Genomic DNA, 26,124 nt, shown 5'->3' with positions numbered 1-26,124 from the left:
AATGACTACATATGTAGCTACATACATACATTCGAGTATATTGAACAAATAAATATATCCATTGGCCGGTTGGCTTCAAAATCACAGCCCAAACAGTTCAAGATGTTTTGTATGTAAGTTTATAACAATTGCATATGTGTAGAATGCGTAAATATGTAATGTTTCAGTAAATGCAATAAAATAGAAAAAAATTTAATTAAAAATTGCACAACGACGTGTTGACATTTTAGTCGAAAATTTGCATCACAACTGTTTAGCAGCATTGCTGAAAAGAATATAAAGATTTAAAAGATTTTACAAATTTTTTAATTAATAAAAATAATTATAAAAAGTGTAAATTTTAGTTGAAAACAAATTTTATATAAGTAGAAATGGTAACTAAAACAGAAAATATTTAACGATAATTTTCAATGTAAATTTAGTTCAAAAAAAGAAATGTGAATTTTAATAATATGACGAAAAAAAGTATTGGTGTGGATTGAAAGTTTACAACAAAAACAAAATTAATATTTAATTAGAAATGCTTAGCAATTTTTTGTACTCACGTGTAGCGTTGACAAATGTCCCATATTGGCCGGGACATCCCGTATTTTTAACAAATTTTAAAGTGTCCCGCCGTGAAATGCTACGCCCCGGTATTTTCACAATATCTAAATTAATAAATTATAATCTGCTACGAAACATGGCCATATTTGCGGATTCGATTGTATTCAGGTCATTAGCATATTGCATGCAATTCTGTAAAGAAGAAAAATTCATCCCTACTGTGGTTCTGAATATTGTCAATGTTTGACATTTCGCACACCTAAATATTCATTTTACATGGGAAGTGTGGTGTTTTAAAATAACTTTAGCAAAATGAATCCATAGAATATTGAATTCGCATTAAACACAGTAAACGTATTAATTATTAGCCTGTTTCATAAAAATATTTGTTATAAATAAATGAGTTAAAAAGTCTAATTCTATCTAAAAATTATTTCGCCGAAATGAGCAACCCATACAAATATATAGGTGTTTCTTATTTTTCACATGTACCGGGAAATTTTTAAAAATCCCGGGAATTTGGCTCAAATTTGAGGTTTGTCCCGGGTACCCGAAATAAAAATCTGGCAACCCTACTCGCGTGCTTCATCTCTAGTGAGCTGCGACAACAGAAGTCTTTAATTTTTATATACAGCTGCATACAAGCGAATAGCTGTGAAACTTCTTAGCATATTTTATCAGATATTTTCTTTTTTTGTTTATTTTTGTTGGTATCAGAAAAAAATTCAATTATAGGGTTGCTGACGCTATGCAAACAAGTCTCAAAACGGTTTTCGAAAAAAGAAACGACAATTCGAAAAATGTTTAAAAAACTGTATAAATTTTCCAATTTTTGTGTTTGTATGCTTATTTTCATTCATTTTAGAAAGAGTTTCAAGAATAATGTAACCGAAATTATGGACTGAACTGAAATTATGGAAACCAATTTTAAAAATTTTTTGGAAAAAAAACGAATATTCGCTAACTGTTTAAAAATATGCACAAACTTCCGAATTTTGTTGTTTTTTTATTTTCATTAATTTTAGAGAAAAAAAAAACTGATTGAATTGCGTAACTGAAACAACGCATACAAAAAATTTCGAATTTTTATTTAGAATTTTCAGAATTTTTTTTTTTTGAGTATGCAGTTTTGTAGCTCAGTCAATTTGAGTTTGTTAAATTGCAAGCCACTCAAAACTCAGTTTAATTTTTGAAATTTTTTCCGGAATGTGTTTTAGATTTTCTTCGAAAACAAGTCCGCATAATTTTATACTTTTTATTAAAAAATAAAATAAAATAAAAATTGAAACACCCTTGGAAAAAAATTGTCAAAAATCAATGCTAATTTTGAGCGAATAAAAATTTTGCTTTTTTAAACTTAAATTGATTGGGCTAAAAAACTACACAGCAAGAAATGTAGCTAGTAAAATCAACATATCAGGTCTATTGTGCCTGAATTAACGGAACCTTATGTGCGATATTAAGCAGGTTGATTCCATGGTAATTGGTGCAGTTTGAGAGGACACTTTCGGGATTGTGTAGTGCAGATTTAAATTTTATTTAAAGATATGCGCCTATTATCTGCTGCATGCTTTTGACCAACTCCACTCCTAAGTTTTGGATCAGCTTGGATTCGTTAGTTTTTAGACTGTCAGAAAATGTATTCCCTTCATAACTTGTGCATGCCAGTTATCAGAACGCCGTTATAGTTCCTACAAAATTTGAGCCGGTATTGAATTGTCCCATTTGCCACTGAAATTCACCCCCACCGACTTTACGGTTTCACATTTCGTTATATTAACTAGACGTAATTCGTCACTCTTAACGTTACTATAATGCTTAGTTACAATTCGCGTTCATGCACCTTTAAGCAGCCTATAGCTGAAGAACGACGCTGTCAATCTTCCTTTCGTAGGCAGCGTGACATTCCTTATTGTATAAGTTATGTTTTTGAAGTAACTTGGAACTTCCTTCAATGAGTTTACTTTGTGTTCGCACTGAGAGTAATCAAAGATTTCTCTCAGGGTACAACTGTGAGAACTGATTAGATAAATCATCAGTATGTATTAGGCCGGGTCGATTTGTGGGGAGGCAAAAAATCGCCCATTGCTCTGTGAAAATCATATTTTAGGGAGCAAAATAAGAAACTTTGCCGAAGGAACCATACCTCTAAAACGAATTCTGATGTCCCCCCCTTTAGGTCGTAAGGGCAAATTTTGAAAAATCCCACTTTGAAATGCCTATGTTTTTTCTTTTTGGAGTTTATTTTTCTCTTTAGAAATTTATTTAGTCAGAACATATGTACATGAAAAAATGAATTTAACTTAGTAATAGGAAAGAAATTAAAAAAAATTATTAGAAATTAGCGTTTTTACAACCCCCTTTTAAAACCAAGGCATCACTGTGATGCATTTGCTCGTCGTAAACATAGTTGTGTGGGTTTTTTATTCAACCGTTTTAAAAAATGAAGGTATCACTGTGACACAATTGCAGATCGTAAAATTGCTTGTGTTGTTTTTTTTAAGCCACCACAAGACACAGCAGGTAGAATTGAAATAGCCCCTACCCAAAAGTTCGACCCAAATGGGGGGGGGGGGGACATCAGAATTCGTTTTAGAGGTATGGTTCCTTCGGCAAAGTTTCTTATTTTGATCCCCAGAATACGATTTTCATAGAGCAATGAGCGATTTTTAAATCGACCCGCCCTAGTATGTATGTACCATGGGTAGCTTTTTTGATAACAAACTTTCCCTGTGTGTTTTGTGGCGCGCTATCTTTGCCCAAGAGAAGCCTAGGTGTTTGCGGATGTCGGGTGCATTTGTGCTACGTATACAGATTATCACATTTTCATCTCCCTTCTCCTTGCAGTGAGGAGAATCCTCGAAGGGGTACTTTTCTGGATATTGATACGGCACATTGCGGAAAATGTCACCATTAACGTACTAGGTCGACCATATATGTATATGGAACAGGCATTTCGACAAGTTGGTTTAGATAACTTGATATTAAATCCTCAAAATTGTTCCCAAATGTCTTATGTTGTTGTTTTTTTTAGCGATAAAGACACTCCCAGAAGGTTTTGGGGAGTGTTATAGATGTTGATGGTCTTTTTCCGGGTACAGATATCGTACATTCCGGTAACAAGTACCATTAAGGTACAAACCCGACCATCTCGGGAATGATTTGAAAAGATCACATGGAATCTACGCGAGCCTGCTCCCCACCCCGCATTTTCATGGAACTGCGGGTAGCCAGAGGCTCGACTGGCAAAAAAGCAGGATTCGCCATGGGTGGGTGAGGTTGAAAATTGTGTTTGGGAAGGGTTACGCTACGCAGCCCCTGGAATTATTTGGGTATTTTAGTCGCCTCTTGCGACAGGCATACCTACCGTGGGCATATTCTAAGCCCCCTAACCCGCTGGGGTCCAAAAGTTTTATCTGCTATCACTACATAGTACAAAACAAAGTCGCTTTTTCTGTCCCTTTGTCCTTTTGAATGCTTAAACCTTTAAAACTATGCAATGGATTTTGATGCGGTTTTTTTATAGATAGAGTGACTGAAGAGGATGGTTTATATGTTGCATTAAATAGTGGAGAAATACTATTATATTTGAAGTTTCTAATGTGATGTCGTAAATAATTACATTTTTCCGCTTACATTGTCAACGTAGTCTTAACCCTACGATATAACTCAAGAATGGATGAACCGATTTGGCTGAAAGTTTGTGGAGAGGTAGCTTAGAACCTGGAGACGGACATAGAATATTTTTTTACCGTTATGGCTAGGGTCTTAAGATCAAGACGTGGGCCTAGTTAATCCTGGGATGTGTTTGTACAATATGGGTACCAAATGGAAGCTGTTTATCAGTACTTTGATACGGGGTATTTTTCGTATCCCTGGGTGACTAGGGTCTCGATATATAGGCGAAAACGTGGACTCGGGTACACCTAGAGTATGTGTGTAATATGGATATCAAACGAAAGCTATTGCTGCGAGCTTTAAAGTAATTTTCGTTGTGATAGCCGATTTGGTCGCATCAACCTGGTAAAACTGATAAATATGCATGCAAAGCCGGTAATGAATTAATAATACTCATATGCGTCCTATTCGATTTGCCTGAAATTTGCTATATAAATTTGCCTATATTAGTATTTAAGATCCTTTTGTCCGGGAAGTAGACGAGAGACGGACTGGGACTGGGATTAGGAGTGGTACTGGGACTCGGAATGGGACTGGAACAAAATACACACCACCCTCTGGGACTGGCAATAAGGGACGAAGAAGAATGAGAAGAACTTGAGAGAAGAGAAAATAAGGAAGGAGAAGGAGACTGAGAATGAGCTAGAGTGAGACGAAGATAGAGATAGATGGAGCGAAAAAGTCGGAGGGAGGAGTGAATAAAAGGATTAAGAAAACGTGAAGAGGGGGGTAGGGCAGAGTTAGACGGAAAAAGCTTATTAAAATGTATTCAGATAGACCAAATTTAGATCAGAAGAACGTCTGACGGGTCTGCTAGTTTGGTACATTTTGTTTGTAATATTCCCACATGGTTTGGCTAGATTGAACTGGCCGGACAATAAAAACCTCGAATAGACTGAATTCCATTTTGTTACCAGAATTTAAATGACGATCAATCGTAAAACCCCCAATTAGGCACCAGGACTTATGTTATAGAATAATACTGTCCTCTTGGCAAATACTAGAAGTTTCTAGGACCTAGCTTAATTGCTGCCTTGAGAACTGGCATTTCTGCCGCTCCTAGTAGCTGGTGCCTTGACCTGGCGAACGCAGGACACGAACACAGAGCGCGCTCAAGCTTTTCTTCCCGCAGCTCGCACTTCCTAAATATATGTTACTATAGAGGTCTTACTTATAAGCATGTGTCACCAAAAGGCAGTGTCCAGTTAGTATACCCATCGTAAGCCGTAAATCTTGCCTTTTTAGAGATATGAGCCATTTTGTGAGTCCAACGTAGTAGAACTTGCATATGACCTTAGAAATTTTGTAGCCCCGCGCTTTTGTATACGCCTTTCCTGCTTAATGGATCATACTCAACTCCTCCCTCCTTTTGATTTCTCACAAACTAGGATTGAAACGTGAAGCGTCGATTAAGTTGCGACATAGTTAGTATGAAAGTTCATTTTCATCCCTCGTGTGTATTCAATTTCATATGCGACAGGGCGTATGAGTAACATTATCTTCTAGAATGTATATAGACCATGTTCGCGGGTTTTATACTATTTTCGCACACACGGCTTATTGAATAATAAAGGCAGTTTTCTACATTAAGACGCTTATTGAGCTCAATCTTCCATACAAGATTCGAATCTATAATTATTTCATTAGTGACTAATCAAAAGCCCAATGCAACTGTGTTGGGAGCGTTCAGTTTCTTAGTTTTTGGTATGTTCAGTGCTTAAAAATGTAATTTGTCAAAGTAAATGTCATTGTCTGTCATATAGCATTGTCATTTTATTCGCTTGACATTTCGTCCTTCATACTAATCGAGCAGCTACTTATGTGTGAAAGTAAAAAATTTACGATTTCATTAGAAGGTGAAATGATATCATTAAGTTTCTGTGTGAAAACAGTATTATACGGCATTGTCCAGATGTCCAGTATAAGCATTAGGATGGGTCGATTTATTAACCGATATCGCGCCTTCGATTTTTCGATAGGATTTGGACTGACGAAAAAAAAGGTCCACTACGCATACACAAAAAAATAATTTTCGAGCCTGAGAAATTTCATTTTTTTACCTAAAAAAATTTTCATTTGATTGTAAAATTTTTATGTATACCCTGTCCGACCCAAAAATGTCCGCTAAAAATGTTGGCCAAAAAGTATTTTTTTTTGTCAAAAATCTGTTATCGACAACGTTTTAAGCGGACATTTTTGGGTCGGACAGGGTATACATGAAAATTTTACAATGAAATGAAAATTTTTTTTAGTAGGTCATGAAAAAAAAACCTTAAAAATCAAAGTCGAAAAAAAGTGAAAAAAAAGAAATTTCGCAGGCTCGAAAATTATTTTTTTAGGTATGCGTAGTGGAACTTTTTTCTCCTGAGCCCAAATCCTATCGAAAAATCGAAGGCGCGATATCGGTTAATAAATCGACCCACCCTAATAAGCATAACTAAATTTATTTCAAGTTTTTCTTGATTTTAAACAGAATATTTAGGTCAATGAAATATTTTTATTTCTACTGTATTTTCTTATTATTTAAAGAAAAAATATTTAATTTTACATCAAATTGTGCGTGTGCACTTTTTTCATAGCCAAGGTGTTGACATTGAATGACCAAGACCCACTAAGCTTTGTGCCAACGCCCACATATACAAAGCATGCGTAAATAATGTTCAATGCATTTTTATCATCATCTGTGCACGTGCTTGCTAAACCACATATATGTACATTAGGGTGGGACAAAAATATCCGCTTTCTATTTGGTATAGTCATAAAATACTAAATAAATAAATAAATATGTTCAGTTTCTCTTAGAAACACGTATTAATGAATATTCAATTATTATAAGCCGGTGTTAAGCTGATGAATTCTTAAATAATAAGTATTGTTCAGGACATGCAAAAATGTGTTGTGTAAAAATGAAGAATAGAAGAACCTCCTCTCTTCCGCTGTTCTTATGGATAGGAATAAATAGATTTTGTATTTGAGATTAACAGAAATATATCGGTTTTGATAAGCTATTCTGATTTTCTCAAAAGAATCAAATTTAGCCCTGAAAAAATGAACTACATAGATGTATTGAAAATTTTCAATACTGTCCCACATAGCATATGGAAGATTGATTAAAGTATAAATCACTACAATGAGACATTTTCGACTCCTTTTGACGACTAGAAACTGTTTAATCAATTTTTGCGATCAAAAGAAGACTCGAAATCGATTCCCTCTTATGAGTGAAATATGATTTATTGAAAAAGCAATAACAAAATGTAAAGCGATCACAAAAAATGATTAAAATAAGATTCCAAATAGACTCTTGAATGTCTCGAGAAAGAATCGCAGAAGCTTTAAAACACACTTAAAACTTATTCCCACAAGACTTATAAATGATGGTAAATATGACTCGAAAAAGACTAAATACTGATTAGAAATATAGGTTAAAAGAATCTCACCAAGTGTAGTCGCGCGTATGGTACCATTTTCTCCCGACGAGAGAGTCTTTTCTGATCAGAAAATGAGCGCATATATGCTTATTTTGATCATGGTGGAGACTCGAAAAAGACTTTAATATGATTAATAATTTCAAAAAATGCTGTATGGGGTAAAAAATATTAGCAGCACTAAGGGATACTATCATCTCTAATCCGATGCTAAGCAGTGACTTGTATGCACATCAATAATTCAATCATTATGTCTACACATATGTACATGCACGCAGTGGAGAAGCAACGCAAACCACATGCATAAATCTGAGATAATCCCGAAAATATGCAATGGTTGTGCAAGTGTCGCTCACACATACAAACACATACAGATATCTTATCTGAGATGCTCCCAAAAGTATGCAGTTATAATTGTGTTCACACATGCACAAAATTCGTTACAATTGGTGTCAGAAGAGGAATTGTTGAATAAATTCCGAAGATTGCGAATACAGCTTGGACATGACAAAGTGGAGTGAACTGAAGACCAAGCAACTGAAGAAGGAGTTGGAGAGCAATGGATTGAATACAACCAGCAATAAACTCGAACTTCAGGCACGACTACGAGAGGAAATGGAAGCAGAAGGAATTAACGTGGAAGAGTATGTCTTTCATCTTGATGGCGACGAGACAACAACAAAAATTGAGGAGAAAAACGAAACATCGCAGACGGTTACGGGCACAGACTTGAACACGATTTTGGCTGCAATATCTGCTCAAACATCGACAGTGTCATCTCAACTGGCAGAACAGAAGACACATATGGCATCTCAACTAGAATCCCAGGAGACATGTATAACATCCAAGATGGAAACTCAACTGGAAGAACAAAAGGCATATATAGCATCCCAACTGGAATCACAGGAGGCACGTATTTCAGAAATGACGTCGCAAGTGTCATCTCAACTGGAAGACGAAAAGACATATATGATATCTCAATTGGAAGCGCAAGAGGCACGTATATCTGAAATGTCGGCAGAAAAACCATCAAAACTGGAAGCGCAGGATGCAAAAATGGCTCAATTTCAGTCAGAAGTCGATCATTTGAAGGGTCGTATGGAGCAGTTACAACTAAATCGCCCAACTGTTTCAGCGAGTAATCCAAAGGTAAAAACACCATCCGTAGACGGTTCTGTTCCTTTCCAGGTCTTTAAGCTACAGTTTGAGAAGACAGGAGCAGTGAACAACTGGAATGCGGAAGATAAATTTGCTACACTGTTCGTGGCATTGAAAGGGCCTGCAGCGGAAATCTTACAAACTATTCCAGAGTACGAACGGAACAGTTATGAAACATTGATGGCCGCAGCCGAGAGACGTTACGGAAGCGAGCATAGGAAACAGACCTACCAAATAGAATTGCAAAATCGCTACCAAAAATCTAACGAGACTTTGCAGGAGTTTGCTTCAGACATTGAAAAATTGGCTCATCTTGCGAATGCGGACGCACCTGTGGAATACACTGAAAGGGTAAATATTCAGAGTTTTATAAATGGCATACGGGACGTCGAAACAAAGCAAGCTACATACGCAAGCCCATAGCAAACATTTGCTGAAACAGTATCCCATGAACTAACTCAGGAAAATGCCTCACTTTTGAGTAAGCCAGCGTACAAAGCTCATCGCGTGGAAGTGGAAAGGCCAGACTGGGTAGACACAATTTTAGAAGCATTAAAAGAAATGCAGCAGAAAAACGATGGTGCTGTCAAATGCTTTAAGTGTGGAAAGCCAGGGCACATTGCGCGTTATTGCAGTACCAATCCCAATAGTTCCAACAATGTGGGTGGGCGCAAATGCAGGGATGAAGGAGATGAGCAAACCTCCAAATCTACTCAGTCGTTAAACTAAAGAGAGTCAGCCGCAAGGGGCGACAGCTGGCTTCCTCAATTGAGTGCCCCATAATCTCTATCTCACATATTGGAAGAAGGTCAAACAATCTTACTGTCGGAGGACATGTGGATGGAAAGGAACGTTTACTGACTGTAGATACGGGTGCATCTCATTCCATCATTCGAGCGGATTTAGTCAACAAAAGGATAAGACCATTGCTTGCAGCAAGATTACGTACAGCCACTGGAGAAGACACCACGGTTCTAGGAGAAGTATCAAGTGAAGTCGCAATTGGGAACATCACGGTAGTACACAATTTTATAGTGGCAGAAATTGTTGATGAAATCATAATTGGAGTGGACTTCTTAATCGACCAAGGCATCAAGATCGATATGCAAAGCAAGACGATGCGATATAAAAACATGGATGTTCCACTTAATTTCGGCTACGAGAGAGGCTACAGCAGTAAATGAGTGCTAGTGGAAGAGAGACAGCAAATACCACCAAAATCAGAAGCAGTCATCTGGGCAAAGGTTGATGGAGATTGTGGGACAAACAAATTGTGGGTTGCCGAAGCAGCAAACAAATCAACACTGAACGTACTTGTAGGAAAACCCCTGGCTATGACAAATCAAGATGGACGTATTCCGGGAAGAGTACTCAATGAGTTCAACTCACTACTCAAACTGACCAATGGAGCTATTTTGGCAAGATGCCAAGAGGCTGAAGTAGTTATTAACTGTGAACAGTTCCAGGAACACGTTTCACCTAGTAATACTGATCTTTCAAATGACATCACGGCATGGACGGAGGGGCTAGAGGAAGATTATCAGAGTAAGGCAAAGCAACTGCTCCTAAAGTACGCAAACATATTTGACCAGGATTGTTCCAAACCAGGCCGCACCAATGTTGTGAAACATCAAATTGACACTGTAGACGCGAGGAGAGATACGTCATTCTCCTTGTAGTGTTCCACTGGCGAAACAAGAAATGAGCGACAGCGGCGTCATCGAACCATCAGCTATTCCATGGAGCCCACCTGTAGTACTTGTGAAGAAGAAGGATGGGAAGATGAGGTTTTGCGTGGACTACCGCAAGTTGAACGACAGCACGAAAAAGGATAGCTACCCATTGCCAAGAATTGATGACACTCTGGTCTCGCTCTCTGGTACGAAATGGTTTTCCACACTGGACTTGAAAAGTGGCTACTGGCAAGTGCAAGTGAAGGAGGAAGGCAAAAAGAAAACAGCCTTCAGCGTGGGAGATGGTCTTTGGCAATTTACAGTGATGCCTTTTTGACTTTGTAATGCACCAGCTACATTCGAGAGACTCATGGATCAGGTATTGAAAGGACTGCATTGGAAAACATGCTTGGTATACCTGGACGACATCATCGTATTGGACAAGAACTTCGATGAACATCTTAAAAACTTGGAGGAAGTTTTCCAGAGAATAGATGGCGCTGGTCTGAAACTAAGTCCTAAAAAGTGTGCGCTGTTTAAAAAGGAAGTAAATTATTTGGGTCACAAGGTAACGACAGAAGGTATCCGTTCAGCGAATGAAAAGATAGAGGCAGTAAAGGATTGGCCAAGACCACAGAACTTGCATGAATTAAGAAGCTTCCTTGGGCTGTGCACATATTACCTGAGATTTGTACCAAACTTTTTCCAGCGTAGCCCATAGCCTCCATGAGCTTACAAGAAAAAATAAAGCTTTTGAATGGAAGAAGGAGCAAGAAGTGGCTTTCCAAACATTGAAAGAGCGTTTGTGCACTGCCCCAATGTTGGCATATCCTATTCCAGGAGCAACCTTTATTCTAGATACAGATGCGCGTGGATATGCTATAGGAGGCGTTTTATAACAACTGGTCTATGGACAGGAAAAGGTAGTTGCATACTACAGCGATTGGAAAACCAGAGAGGAACTATTGCGTTACACGGAGAGAGGTTTTGGCATTGGTAGAGTGCATTAAGCATTTTCACAAGTACCTATACGGCCAGCGATTCCGCGTCAGGACAGATCACGCAGAGTTGAAATGGCTTCTGCAGTTCCGTAATCCAGAAGGACAATTGGCACGGTGGATCGAGAGGCTACAAAGCTATTGAGGATTCCTGACGTACTCAGCGAGCTGCATAATGGTCTAAGCGGAGGTCATCTTGGAATCACAAACACGCTCGAGAAGATTAAACAGAAATTCTATTGGGTTGGTTCCCGTCAATCGGTCACTGAGTGGATTACGAACTGCGAGGTTTGCAGCAGAACGAAAAGGCCCAAAACCCGAAGTCATGGCCAGATGAAGCAATATAACTCAGGTGCGCCATTTGAAAGGATCGCTATGGATGTCGCGGGTCCATTTCCTACTAGCAACTGCGGAAACAAATATGTACTGTTGGTTATGGATTATTTCAGCAAATGGCCAGAGGTATACCCAATCCCAAATCAAGAAGCGGAAACAGTAGCAGAAGTGTTTACAAACAATTTGGTTGCAAGGTATGGGGTACCAAGGGAGTTACATTCTGACCAAGGCAGGAATTTCGAATCAGCTGTGTTCCAGGAAATGTGGAAATCATTGGGCATTCGAAAAACACGGACAACTGCATTGCATCCTCAGTCCGATGGTATGGTGGAACGTTTCAATAGAACCTTGAAGGAGCATTTAAGGAAAGTAGTAGGCAAGTACCATAAGGATTGGGATACCCTCATACCATTATTCTTGACGGCTTACCGATCAGCAGTGCATGAGACAAAGGGCCAAACCCCTGCAAAATTAATTTTTGGCAATGACCTTCGACTGCTAGCTGATTTGAAGTTTGGGATAGATGCCGATGCGGAGAGAAATGTCAAGAAATCCACTGGTGTCTTGGGAGAAGAGCGGAGAGAGATACACGATCTTGTAAGGCAACGAGCAAAGATTATGAGAGACAAGATGAAAGCCAAATACGATAAGGCAATTAATTCGGAAGGTTTTCAGGAAGGAGATTTGGTGCTGTTATGCAACCCACAACGAAAAAAAGGTTTGTCCCCGAAATTGCAGTGTAATTCGGAAGGCCCATACAAAGTTATAAAACAGATCAACGATGTAGTTTACCGCATACAAACCATTGGCAAACCACGAACCAAAATGAAGTGGTTCATTTGGAAAGGCTGGCAGCGTTTAGATCGAGAGATTTGACTTAGGTGGAGGGCAGTGTAACGAATATTAGCAGCACTAAGGGATACTATCATATCTAAGCCGATGCTAAGCAGTGACTTGTATGCACATCAATAATTCAATCATTATGTCTACACATATGTACATACACGCAGCGGAGAAGCAGCGCACAACCACATGCATAAATCTGAGATACTCCCGAAAGTATGCAATGGTTGTGCAAGTGTCGCTCACACATACAAACACATGCAAATATCTTATCTGAGATGCTCCCAAAAGTATGCAATTATAATTGCGTCCACACATACACGCGCATATGGGAAGCTAAAAACGTAGTAATTTTATAGCTGTGGCGAACTAGTAGATTCTGGAAATGGAAGCGCCTAGAAGATGCGAACGAGAAATCACAGAGTATAAAAAGGCAGCAACAGTGGGGGCGCGACAATCAGTTTCATTTAAGCAAGCTATTGGTTGTGAAGTATCAGTGTTATTGTGAAGTACTTTAATAAAGGTTATTTTGCAAGATTAAATATTGGAGTTATTTATTCAACAGTTTAGCGATACGTTAGTAGTAGGTTGCATATAAGAGGAATTGAACAAAATTCGTTACAATACGTTCACTAAACGGTAAAAAACAAAACATACGACATGGGTTCAAAGCTGGTTTATTTCGAAAGTAATACTCTCATCACCAAAAACAAATAAATTTTTCCTTTTTCTAAAGAGCTTCGTCTTCGGCTTTTGTAACAACTTATAACAACAAGTCATTGTTTTATTATTTGCTTATTATCGACAGCGAATTACTATCATCGAGCTATGCGCTTATGATCGATCGCTCTTAATGTTTTCTCATCATATGATTATAGACGGGTTACAGATGCGTCATCGATTTTATAGTGAAATTTTATTGGGATCTGTTACAAAAACCAATAAGTCGTCGATAAGAAATCGATAAAATGTCAAAAATATGTAACATTCCTATAAACAATCGATAAATTTTCGATATCTTATTCATAACAAATCGGTAACCAATCGTTAAATTTTTCAAAGCAAATCGTTATTTTTCGATTATCGATAACATGCCGTGAAACAAACGACAACACTCGGAAAGTAAGTCGATAATTTTTCGATAGGAAATTGATAATTTTTTTGTAACCTTTCGATTACTTACTTAATTGGCGCTTAACCGTTTAAACGCCTTTCAATTAATACCCAATCTATTTGTGACAGCAAATCAATACATGTTCGATAACATATCATTATCTGTTTGACTGAAAATCGGTAGATTGCTGTTGTTGTTGTAGCGGTGAGGTTGCTCTCCGAAGGCTTTGGAGAGTGTTATCGATGTGACGGTCCTTTGCCGAATACAGATCCGGTACGCTCCGGTAAAACAGCAACATTAAGGTGCTAGCCCGACCATTTCGGGAACGATTTATATGGCCACATTAAATCTTCAGGCCATCCCTCCCATGAGGAGCTTGGGGTCACCAGAGCCTCGTCTGTTGGTGAAAAAGGATTCGCCGTGGGTAGGTGAGGTTGACAATTGGGGTTGGAAAAGCTATATATTGCGCTGGCAACCTGAAGGGTTGCGATACACAGCCCCTTGAATCTGGTATTTTAGTCGCCTCTTACGACAGGCATACCTACCGCGGGTATATTGGGACCCCCTAACCCGCTGGGGGCATCGGTAGATTGTCAATAACTCTAGTTTACAGATAACAAGCCGGTAACACTTCGATAACAAATTGACATCTCGCCGTTTTGGTTCACCTTAATATGCACATAGACATAAATTATGCAAAATATTTAAGCATAGCCTATTTAAGTTGTTAACCTTTTATATTACCAAATGGCAAACAAATTATTGTAAATATTTTGCATTTACATATATACATATACACAACAGTCTATCGCACATTTTTTTGTTTATTCGAAGTGCATTCTAAAAATAAGTACGCACACTTATATGTCTATATATCCGGTTTCTCTGGACAGATTAAGTTATGCTGTTATAAAATATTTGATCTTTATTTGTTTTGCATTTTTAATTTAGTTTATTATCTGAGTATATAGAATTATTTTGTTTATCTAGTTGCTTAATATATATATATATCTTAATATATATATTTCTTCTGTACCTATGTTTGTGGTTTATATCTCTGAAGATAGAGAACTTAAGGCTGACGATGGGCATACTAGCAGTGCCTTACACTACCTTCTGACGCCACATGCTTATATGTTAGGCCTGGTCCGTAGCAGAAGATGTAGGAATTGCGAGCTGCAGGAAGAAACGGTTGAGAACGTTCTGTGTTCGTGTCCTGCGCTCGCCAGGAGGGGCGGCAGAGTTGCCAGATCTCGAGGCAACAATTAGCTAGGTCCTAGAAAACTTCTAGTATTTGCCAGGAGGATGGAGTTATTCTATATAATGAGTCCTGGCCCCTGATTGGGGTTCTTGCGGTTTGGTCGTCAAACAAATTCTGGTAACACTATGGAAACATTCAGTCTATGTGAGGTCGTTATTGACCGGTCAGTTCAACCTCACCTTCAAGTATTTGTAACTGAGCTCCTCCTAAACGACTGGACCGGTTCTGATGAAATTCTGTGTGTGTGTTTTCTTGGGGACTTGATGATACCATAGATCCACAATTGGGTTCATGTTCCTTCTTATCTTTCCAGGAAGTGAACCAGGCACCGGCATGTTCTAAAAAAATGAATTTATGATAATATTCTTTTGAGATTTGGTATAGAGGTACTTCCTTGACAGCCTTATTATTTGAGAAACTTTATTTTCCGCAAAGCGATTTGCTTGAACTACGGAGGTACCTCACGAGACTCTGCCAAATGACGTTCATCAACAATACCAGCTCCCTAAGGACTGGGAAAGATCCCTCCGAGAAATTCGAAACCAAAGCGTGCTTCAGACAAGGCGACTCCCTTTCGTGCGATTTCTTTAACAAAATGCTGTAGAAGATAGTTTTAGCTACAGTACTAAACCGTGATGGTAAAATTTATTATAACACCAGACAATTACTGCCATATGCTGATGATATTTATATATATTATTGACCTGAATTAACGCGCTGTGAGTTCTGGCTTCTCGGCATTGGATAAGGAAGTAAACAAGTGGGTCTGGCGGTACATAAGGACATGACGAAGTACTTTCTGCTAACCATGATAGAATCGGCGCACTTGCGCCTTTGCAGTCACGATATTACTGACGAATATACATTCGAGACTGTACAGGATTTGGTCTATTTGGAACAAGCATTAACAGCAGAAACAATTTCAGCTTAGAAACCAAACATAGATTAGCTCTTATCAATAAGTGGTACTTTGGACTGAGAAGGCAATAAAAAAGTCAAGTCCTTTCACCGCGAATAAAAACAAAGATCTACAAGTTGCTCATGATAACTGTACTTATGTATGGCTCGGAATCATGGACGGTGTCGAGGGAAGGTGAGATGACTCTTGGAGTGTTCGAGAGAAAAGTTGTCCGGAAGATTTGTGGTCCTGTCCTTGCTGTGGACGGCGGGTATCAGGGGAAATGTAATGATAAGCTGTAAACGCTCCCAGCCAAGAAAGTATTTCAGTCGAAATTTTGGGACAGAGAGCCAGAAAGACTTGACCTCCTTTGGTGCTCCCAATTGGTTTCAATTATCGCGAAACAAGAATAGCTGGGGTACTTAAATCTTACAACTAAAAACGAATGCAATATCTGGGTAACTTTTTAATTGAAGATCAGATGAACCAATTTGAAAAACCATCGCTCCGCTAGTTTCGTAGGTGGCTAGTGGTTCCATATTCTGAGATGTAGATCAAAATGAATCCAAGGGTGATCCATTAATGTGTTTCACCATACTGATATAAAAGGTGTTGTCTGAATAAGGGTTTAACATTGGTTGGTTGCTGAGAAGAACAGCGAAAGCGAAAGCGAGACTCATACAAAAATCCAAAGGCTGAAAAAGATAAAAAGGAAAATATGAGATGGGAGTGGGAATTGGATAAGCTACAATAAGTCTTTTCTTTGTGAAAAGGAGAGATATTGTATGAGAGTGAGGTAGTAGAAAAGAGAACAGTCGATAAAATTAAAGTTGCGGGTTACGAAGGAGAGGTGGGGATCAAACATGGAAAGGAGGAGGATGAGGCAAGATTACGCTTCTGTTTACTGAGACAGTAGGTACATCACAGAGAGAAATATTATCGAGCAGGGGAACTTCATAACTATCTATCAATATCGTATATTTACAAATGTTTGCGATTTTAAAAATTGTACCTGTGTTAGTGTCATATAATTTCGTAGTTAGCCTGCAAAAAATGCGATTAGTCGCAAAGGAGTATGCGACAAATGCCAGTTTTGATCTCTTTGTATGAGTTGAACAGTTCCCGTTTGTTTGAACATGTCCTATGAAACGACTAATTATATCCAATTATACCCGAAAGGGATCGATAGGATAAAGCCCCTTTGTACCCACATGGGGACCTTTTCGGTTCAATAAGGACTCAAATAGGGTCCGGTCGCATTTTTCATGGCAGAAACATAATCGAATTGTTTGGAGAGCCACTAAATCTATTTTATGTAAGTTGCTCGACCGCATTTCAAAAAGGAATAAAAAATATTCATAGAAAATCGAACCCTAAGTCCGGCGTAGTTCTTAAGTCCTAGTAATTTAGGTTCGGTATAGGGCTCCAGATTACCGCTTTTTCGATTTAATCACCTTTAATCTTTTTTATTTTACTAACTTCCTTGCCTTTTTTTTAATATTTGTACCCGAAAGGGACTAAATGGGATCAATTATGCCCAGATGTAAACAAAAGAGATCTATCGGAAACCAATATCTTTAGGGATTAATTGCACGATTTTTTGCAGGGTATTGATAGAAGCAAAGATATTAAAATCGGCCGGTCAGCTGAAGCAGACATTCCTTATATGACGAAATCGAGGTGGGAGAGAGTGAGTGAATGGAATAAGAAAAAAGATTGAATATAAGGTAAAAGAGAATGGAATAGGGAGTGAAGAAGAGAAGCGAGGCTCACTTTTGAAATATAGGCAACCATTTTTCGGGCAGAACAAAATCTACCGGGTGCTCTAGTCTTAATATATAAAAAACCCGTGTCACACAATTGAGGCCAATGGACTCCTAAACTACTGAACCGATTTTGAATTTGTTTTGCACCCGTATGTATTTTGATCTATTTTGAAATATAGGATAGGTGACTGGGTGACTAGGGTCTCGAGTTATAGGCCAAAACGTGGACCCGGGTACCCCTAGAGTGTGTTTATAGAATATGGATATCAAATGAAAGCAGTTGATGAGTGCTTTAGCAGAGGGTAATTTTCATACCCCTGGGTGACTAGGGTCTCGAGATATAGGCAAAAACGTGGGCCAGTGAATGCCTAGGCAGTGTTTATACAATATGGATATCAAATGAACGCTGTTGATGAATGCTTTAGTACAGAGTAATATATTATCCCGAGACCGACTGGGACTGAGACTCGGAGTGGGACTGGGACTGGGACTGGAAGAAAATACATACCACCCTCTGGGACAGGCAATAAGGGATGGAGAAGAATAAGAAGAAATTGAGAGAAGAGAAAAGAGATAAGGAGAAGGAGATTGAGAAAGAGATAGAATGAGACGAAGATGGAGATAGATGAAGCGAAAAAGACTGAGGAAGGAGTGAATAAAAGGATTAGGAAAAAGTGAAGAGGGTGGAGGGGAGATTCAGACGGAGAAAGCTTATTAAAATGTTTGCAGATAGGCCAAATTTAGGGCAGTACAACGTCTGCCGGCTCTTCTAGTAATATATACATTTTCTTTATTATTTCCAGCTTACAAAAATTCTAAGCTTGTTATTACTACTCGTATCATTGGCAGTTTTAACGCCAAAAATAGATGGCGCCAAAATTCTTGCAGTTTATGCATTTCCGGGCAAAAGTCATTTCATGATGCATAGCGCGCTGATAAGCGAGTTGGTCAACCACGGGCATGAGGTAGTCACTAAAAAGAAAATAGTAAACATAGCATAACATTCATTTTTCAATTGTATATCAAGGTAACCATGATAACGGCATTTACGCTTGCACCACTCAAATTGGGCTACAACTACACAGAAATACTCATCGAACCGGTTTATGATTATTGGAAGGAAGGTGAGTTGGTTAAGAAAAGCAAAGCTTAAATACACGATTGCATACATACTTTTTTTAAATTTATTTATTTTGTTTACAAATTTTTCTTTCTTTCCCCCGCCCAACTTGAATAGTAAAAACAAAATCCGGCGCGAATTCGCTATTTGATATGCCAAAAGATATGCGTGACTTTTTGTATATGTTGAAGACGCAGGGCATCGCCTCAACAGAGCATGCGCTCAAACAACCTAAAGTACAAGAAATTATCAATGCAAATCAAACTGAAGGTGTCTATGATCTCTTGCTGGTCGAGCAATTCTATCAGGATGCATTTTTAGCTTTGGCACATATTTACAATGTGCCCGTGATAAGCACTGCCACATTTGCTATGGAACATTATATGAGTCAAATGTTTGGTATTATCATACCTTGGTCTTATGTGCCGCATGGTTCATTGCCCCTAACGGATCATATGAGCTTTTGGGAACGTGTACAAAATGTTTACACTATTATTCGAAGTGATATAAGTCGCGAATTTAAATATTTTCCAATGGTGGATGCTGTTGTGAAGAAATATTTTGGACATTTATCAAGTAAGTGCACAGAAGACAAGTAAGAAAGTCTAATGGTGTTTTCTTTTCTCAAACTAATGTCACCCTGTTGCTTCTATTCAGTTCTAGTAGTATCTTTGTTTGTTTTATGCATATCAAATTACTTAAGATGAAGTGAGAAATAGTTGTCCGCACGCGAGCTTGTTGTAAGTTGAATAAAGAAAGGAGCCATGACCAAGTACTGGCGAAGTTTAATGCGTAAACTTATAGGTCTGAAAAACTAGTATTTTTATGTTAACTGGTACGCCTAGGAGTTGAGGATATACACCAACAGAGCAACTTTACCATGAGCAAATAATTTCGCGTTTTTTGAGAAGAGCAACCAGCGAGACTGACAAAATAATGTTTTATTATCGGCTTGTTACCAATAGCGAATTATTACAGGGGCTGAAACTGTTATTCCTTTTATAATATAAGTCCTTGCAAAACTATTAATTTTGGACTTTAAATATATTTGGATCAAGATAAAAATTATTTTCGGATTTTTATTTTTTAAGTCCGATAGAACTAGCTAAACTCAGACTTTTAAAAATAAAAGTCCCGAAATAAAAGTTAAATCAAGACTTTTATTTTTTAAGGCCGAAATAAAAGTCCCGCTTGATAACAAAGAAACGGCTTATCCGAATTAAAAAAATTTGGTACCAATCGATTCTCCTGGATTCCTAAAATTTAAAACTTTATGGACTTTTGAAAATTTCTGTTAATAATACTAGAAATTTATCATAAACAAACTAGATCGAAAATCTCGTAGTATAAATGGTGAACTTGCAGTGGATTTTTGCAATAAATTTCGTTCCAATACAACTATTAGAGTGAAAATTGGTAAACCACATTCTGCTATGATAGGAAATCTTTCTAAAAAAAGAAATGGCGTAATCGGTCTGTAGCCACGCCCCTTTCCGTAGGTAGAAATTTCCGCACAGAACATGCGATATTTGAGTATATAAAGAAGCCACGTTATTTAAATTTGGCACGTAAATTACTGACATTGCATGTAGTTGATCCACATAATTTTTTTGGACAATGGGCGTGGCACCAACTACTTTCCAAATAAAATTTTTTGGACTTTCAAGTGCGATAACTCGTACATACTGTGAGCAAAAGTCCCGAAATAATACTCACGGAATCCGGGACGGATCCCGAAAACTATCCAGAAATGATGCCGGAAAAATCCCCAAATGATCCCGAAAAAGTCCCGAAATGACCCTGACGGGATCCCGAAAGCCATCCAGGAATGATACCGGAAGGATCCCCAAATGATCCCGCAATATTCCCGAAATAACTCCGACATATTCACGTACTTAGCAATGAATTCAAGTAGCCAGTTTTGATCTTTTTGTATACAAGTGGGTGTGACTTTAATTCGATTTTAAAACTTTTTCCGTCGGCATGTACAAATACAAATATGAAGTTCGCTTACCAATTTTCAAAAATATTGCTCACAGTATGTACGAGTTATCGCACTTGAAAGTCCAAAAAATTTTATTTGGAAAGTAGTTGATGCCACGCCCATTGCCCAAAAAATTATGTGGATCAACTACATGCAATGTGAGTAATTTACGTGCCAAATTTAAATAACGTGGCTACTTTATATACTCAAATATCGCATGTTCTGTGCGGAAATTTCTACACATAGGAAGGGGCGTGGCCACTGACCGATTACGACCATTTCTTTTTTTGGAAAGCTTTCCTATCATAGCAGAATGCGGTTTACCAATTTTCACTCTAATAGTTGTATTGGAACGAAATTTATTGCAAAAATCCACTGCAAGTTCACCATTTATACTACGAGATTTTCGATCTAGTTTGTTTATGATAAATTTCTAGTATTACTAACAGAAATTTTCAAAAGTCCATTAGGTTTTAAATTTTAGAAATCCAGGAGAATCGATTGGTACCAAATTTTTTTAATTCGGATAATCCGTTTCTTTGTTATCAAGCGGGACTTTTATTTCGGCCTTAAAAAATAAAAGTCTTGATTTAACTATTATTTCGGGACTTTTATTTTTAAAAGTCTGAGTTTAACTAGTTCTATCGGACTTAAAAGATAAAAACACAGATTTTACTTTTATATGTGGACTTTTTTGGAAAAAGTTCGAAAAATAAAAAGGATGCATGATTCGGCATGATATTGCTATAGGGATACCTAGGAACTCAAACATTTTCACCTAGGACAATTTTTTGACCAGAACTTTTTCGACCCCTGAATTATTATCGTCGAGTATAGGTTTCTCATTGGTTTCTTATTGGCTTGTGTTCGACGGGTTACGGATATTTTAGCGATTTTAAATTAAATTTTTAACGGTATCATGGGTCGAAACAAACTGACGAGTCATTTGTAACACGTCGATAACAAACTGGAAACACTCCGAGAATAAATCGTTAACTTTTCGATAAAAAATCGCTAACCTTTTAATAAAATATCGATAACTTTTCGGAAATATATGGCTACACTCCGATAATAAAACGCTCCGATAAGAACATTGCTATTTTTCGAAATTTTATAACTTTTCGATAACAAATGAATTACGTTTTGATAACAAACAATTACAATTTACAAAACTCGACAGCTTCTTCATAACACATCAATAAATTTTTGATAACATATCGATAATATATATATCTCGTCGGTATACTTTATTTTCTAAAGCAAATTTATAACACTTCCAAAGCAAATCTCTAGCTCGTATTTTTCTCATCTATAACATAATTAATAAACCGAAAACATAAAATAAAAAAAAAAATGTAAGGCGCGATAACCTCCGAAGAGATCTAAGGCCGAGCTTCTCTTCCAATTTGCGTCGTGCTCCTCTTGATTTTTCCCTACAAATTGGCCGGACGGGACCTACATGTTTTATGCCGACTCCGAACGGCATCTGCAAGGCAGATGAGGTTTCACTGAGAGCTTTTCATGGCAGAAATACAATCGGAGCGCTTGCCAAACACTGCCGAGGGGCGACCCCGCTTAGAAAAATTTTCTTCTAATTGAAAAATCTTATTTCTAAAATTTTGATGTTGCTTTGCCCGTGAGTTGAACCCAGGGCATACGGTGTGATAGGCGGAGCACGCTACCATCACACCACGGTGGCCGCCCATAAATGTATAATATGGCCATTATCCTTCGATAACCAAAGCAGACCGATAACAAAATTTTCTCTCGCATTAACTTTACCACGTACATTATTCTCACATTACGCTATAATATAATGACTACACTTCAATTACATTCTGTACATCCAATACCGATGTTTCTTCTTATTAAGGCCGATAGACTTTGCTAACGATTACCTTGATTGTTCCAGATTCGGATCATCAGGCTAAATATTGGCTCTTGCAGAACGGCGAGATCCTACTGGTCAGAAATATTTAACACGTTATTTTCATACTTGCTGATTGAGATTAGATTATGTTGATTGGCAGCCGTTCAGTTAAGGAATAGCGCACATGGAAACTTATATGTTGGTCCATTGTGCTATCACATACCCTAACGGTGAAACTGACTTCCAATTAATTCTTACGAAAACAGCAGCCCTACTAAGTTTTATTTATACTTGATGATTGGGATTAGGTGAGGTTGTGTTGGGTTGCAACTATCCGGTTAGGAAAGAGCTGCTGGGCTCGTTTGTTCCAACCATAGCTAATCACTACACAGCTTCCAACATTTTGAAGAAGTGTCCAATGTTTTCCATCAAACTCGAAAGTTAAGGAGGAAATCGTCTTGGCCACCATATCGAATATAACACCCTTAAAGAGAGCACCCAGCGTTCGCTCCTCGGCAGCACTACGACACTCTATGTTACACATTAAACTTTGGTGCAAGCTTGCTTTTAAGAATAACCCAAGATACTTAACTATGTAAGACAGACCCAGCAGTTTTAAATTCGACAGTTCTGCATATCTGCGTAAACAAAGCTAGCTGAGTTTTGATTGCATTGACAGCTTATACCGATGATTCGGACCACCTGCTCTTGACACCCAGGTAATGGGGATTAAGATGTGTCACGATCAAGTGAGCGATCAATGGAAAGCTTATTCGAATTTGAGAATTGGTCTCAGCGAATTTGCTTCCCTTGTTGTTTTTAAATAGCGTTAGTGAAGGCGAAATTGGAATGACTGGTGCGGTTTGTTGGTACCAACCCAACTATCTCGAACCTTTCATACCATTTCATTTCTCCTTCCGTAAGGAACCGTGGGACATTAGAACATCGCTTATTGGATATGTGAACCTATACAATCATATATATAATAGGCATTTTCTGAGAAAAAACTGTTCTTAAGACGTTGAAGAGCTCATAAAGCTTGATTTATTTCTTCCCAAACTTATATTAATGTTTTTTATTGTTTTTTTTTTCTAACTTTCAGTAAAAATTCCCAGTGTATCAGCAATGGAAAAGAATCTCTCAGCGATATTGATCAACAGCTATACACCATTATCGGCAGCAGCTCCTATTACCGATAATATAATTCATGTTGGTGGTATGCACATTTATCCTCCAAAACCGCTTCCCACAGGAATTCAATCGTTCTTGGACGAGGCTGAGCATGGCGCCATCTATTTCAGTTTAGGCAGCCAAGTTGAAAGTAAAGATATGCCCGCGGCACAGCTACGAGCATTCCTCGAAGTTTTTCGAAACATAAAACAACGAGTTTTATGGAAATTTGAAAACGAAAGTATAATCAATTTACCACAAAATGTAATGGTAAAAAAATGGCTGCCTCAAAGTGATATATTAGCACACCCTAATGTACGTGTATTCATCACACACGGCGGCATGTTTGGCACACAAGAAGGCGTACACAATGCAGTGCCAATGTTAGGAATGCCATTTCATAGTGATCAGGTGAGTAATCGAACACTCGAAAAAAATTTTTATTAACAAATAATAAATTTTTTTCGCATTTTTTGTTTTTGCTTCCTACAGTTGTTAAATCTAAAGAGAGCGGAAATTGGTGGATATGCTATAATGTTGGATTTTCATACGCTAACACGTGATACGCTGAAAAAGAGCCTTCACCAGCTGCTGTACAATGTCACCTATCGTGATAATATAAAACGTGTGTCGCACATTTTTCATGATCGTCCTATGGGTCCACGTGAGACCGCACTATATTGGATCGATTATGTGATACGTCATAACGGAGCCAGACATTTACGTGCTGGTGGTATGGATTTGAGATGGTATCAATTATATTTGCTTGATGTGGCAGCACTATTTATTGGTGCTTTAACTGTCACATTAAGCTTTTGTATCGTTCTAGTTCGCTGGACTATACGTGTGACATTTGGCTTCAGTAAACGGCAGAGAAAGCAAAAATCTCAATAATTATTTTAGATTACCTAGTGAACTTCATTCTTTTAAGCTAGATTTTGTATTAAGCGATAGCGGTGTAAGTTTGTAAAGTCGATCAACTAGTTTTAAAATTATATTTATATTAATAAATGATTTTCTTCAAGCCTTTGAATTTTGTGTCTGCGGATGCGTGCATTCAGCAATGCATTAACTGAGTTAATAAGCTTAGGGAAGGAGTAGAGCGACAGAGAAAGAGAATGGAATATATGTGGAGTAGGGGCAGTGCACGGACTTTACCACTTTATTGTAGATCTACCAACTTTTTGACCCATTTTCAATCTCTACCACCATAGCCCAAAAATCTACTAACATTTCAATATATTCCGTTGAAACCAAATACTGCGATCATTAGGTAAATGTATTTAATTGCCAAGCGCACCCAAATATAATTAATAGTTGACACTAACCAAACTAACTAATTTTGAAAAATTTGTGCACAAATTCAAACAAGAAATACATTTTTTTATGAAGGAAATGTAGCAAATGAGGACGCGAATATTTTTCTGCGCCATTTTCATCAGTTTTTGTGAATAATTTTGAACGGAAATAAAAACAAGTAAGGAAGGTTAAGTTCGGGTGTAACCGAACATTACATACTCAGTTGAGAGCTATGGTGACAACATAAGGGAAAATAACCATGTAGGAAAATGAACCGAGGGAAACCCTGGAATGTGTTTGTATGACATGTGTATCAAATGAAAGGCATTAAATAGTATTTTATGAGGGAGTGGGCCATAGTTCTATAGGTGGACGCCATTTAGGGATATAGCCATAAAGGTGGATCAGGTTGCCTCTAGAATGCGTTTGTACGATATGGGTATCGAATGAAAGGTGTTAATGAGTATTTTAAAAGAGAGTAATCCTTAGTTCCATAGGTGGACGCCGTTTCGGGATATCGCCATAAAGGTGGACCAGGTGTGACCCTAGAATTTGTTTGTATGATATGGGTATCAAATTAAAGGTATTAATGAGGGTTTTAAAAGAGAGTGGTGGTAGTTGTATAAGTGGTCGCCTTTTTGAGATATAGCCATAAAGGTGGATCAGGTTGACTCTAGAATGCGTTTGTACGATATGGGTATCAAATGAAAGGTGTTAATGATTATTTTAAAAGGAAGTAATCCTTAGTTCCACAGGTAGACGCCGTTTCGAGATATCGCCACAAAGGTGGACCAGGTGTAACCCTAGAATTTGTTTGTACGATATGGGTATCAAATTAAAGGTATTAATGAGGGTTTTAAAAGAGAGTGGTGGTAGTTGTATAAGTGGTCGCCTTTTTGAGATATAGCCATAAAGGTGGATCAGGTTGACTCTAGAATGCGTTTGTACGATATGGGTATCAAATGAAAGGTGTTAATGAGTA

At 37.9% G+C, this 26,124-nt stretch overlaps 1 protein-coding gene across 1 annotated transcript; it reads left to right on the top strand.

Annotated features, from left to right (window-relative positions):
• Positions 1-216: 216 nt before the first annotated feature.
• On the top strand, positions 217-24,867 carry LOC137245352 (UDP-glucosyltransferase 2-like). The gene is made up of 6 exons (XM_067775861.1): positions 217-374; positions 18,503-18,664; positions 18,727-18,823; positions 18,937-19,395; positions 23,776-24,254; positions 24,336-24,867. Exons 1-6 carry the CDS (start codon positions 372-374, stop codon positions 24,735-24,737), a joined length of 1,602 nt encoding a protein of 533 aa, XP_067631962.1. The 5' UTR covers positions 217-371; the 3' UTR covers positions 24,738-24,867.
• Positions 24,868-26,124: the final 1,257 nt, after the last annotated feature.

This window comes from Eurosta solidaginis, chromosome 3 (genome assembly GCF_040869045.1).
Source record: "Eurosta solidaginis isolate ZX-2024a chromosome 3, ASM4086904v1, whole genome shotgun sequence".
NCBI lineage: Eukaryota > Metazoa > Arthropoda > Insecta > Diptera > Tephritidae > Eurosta > Eurosta solidaginis.
Note: the sequence above shows the minus strand (reverse complement) of the source record. Positions and strands in the feature narration are given on the sequence as shown.

Bases quoted from the DNA above. Each gene is read 5' to 3' on its own strand.
- LOC137245352 (XM_067775861.1), top strand. The intron at 18,824-18,936 runs GTGAGTTGGTTA...CAACTTGAATAG, and splicing joins TTATGATTATTGGAAGGAAG to TAAAAACAAAATCCGGCGCG. The intron at 19,396-23,775 runs GTAAGTGCACAG...TCTAACTTTCAG, and splicing joins ATATTTTGGACATTTATCAA to TAAAAATTCCCAGTGTATCA.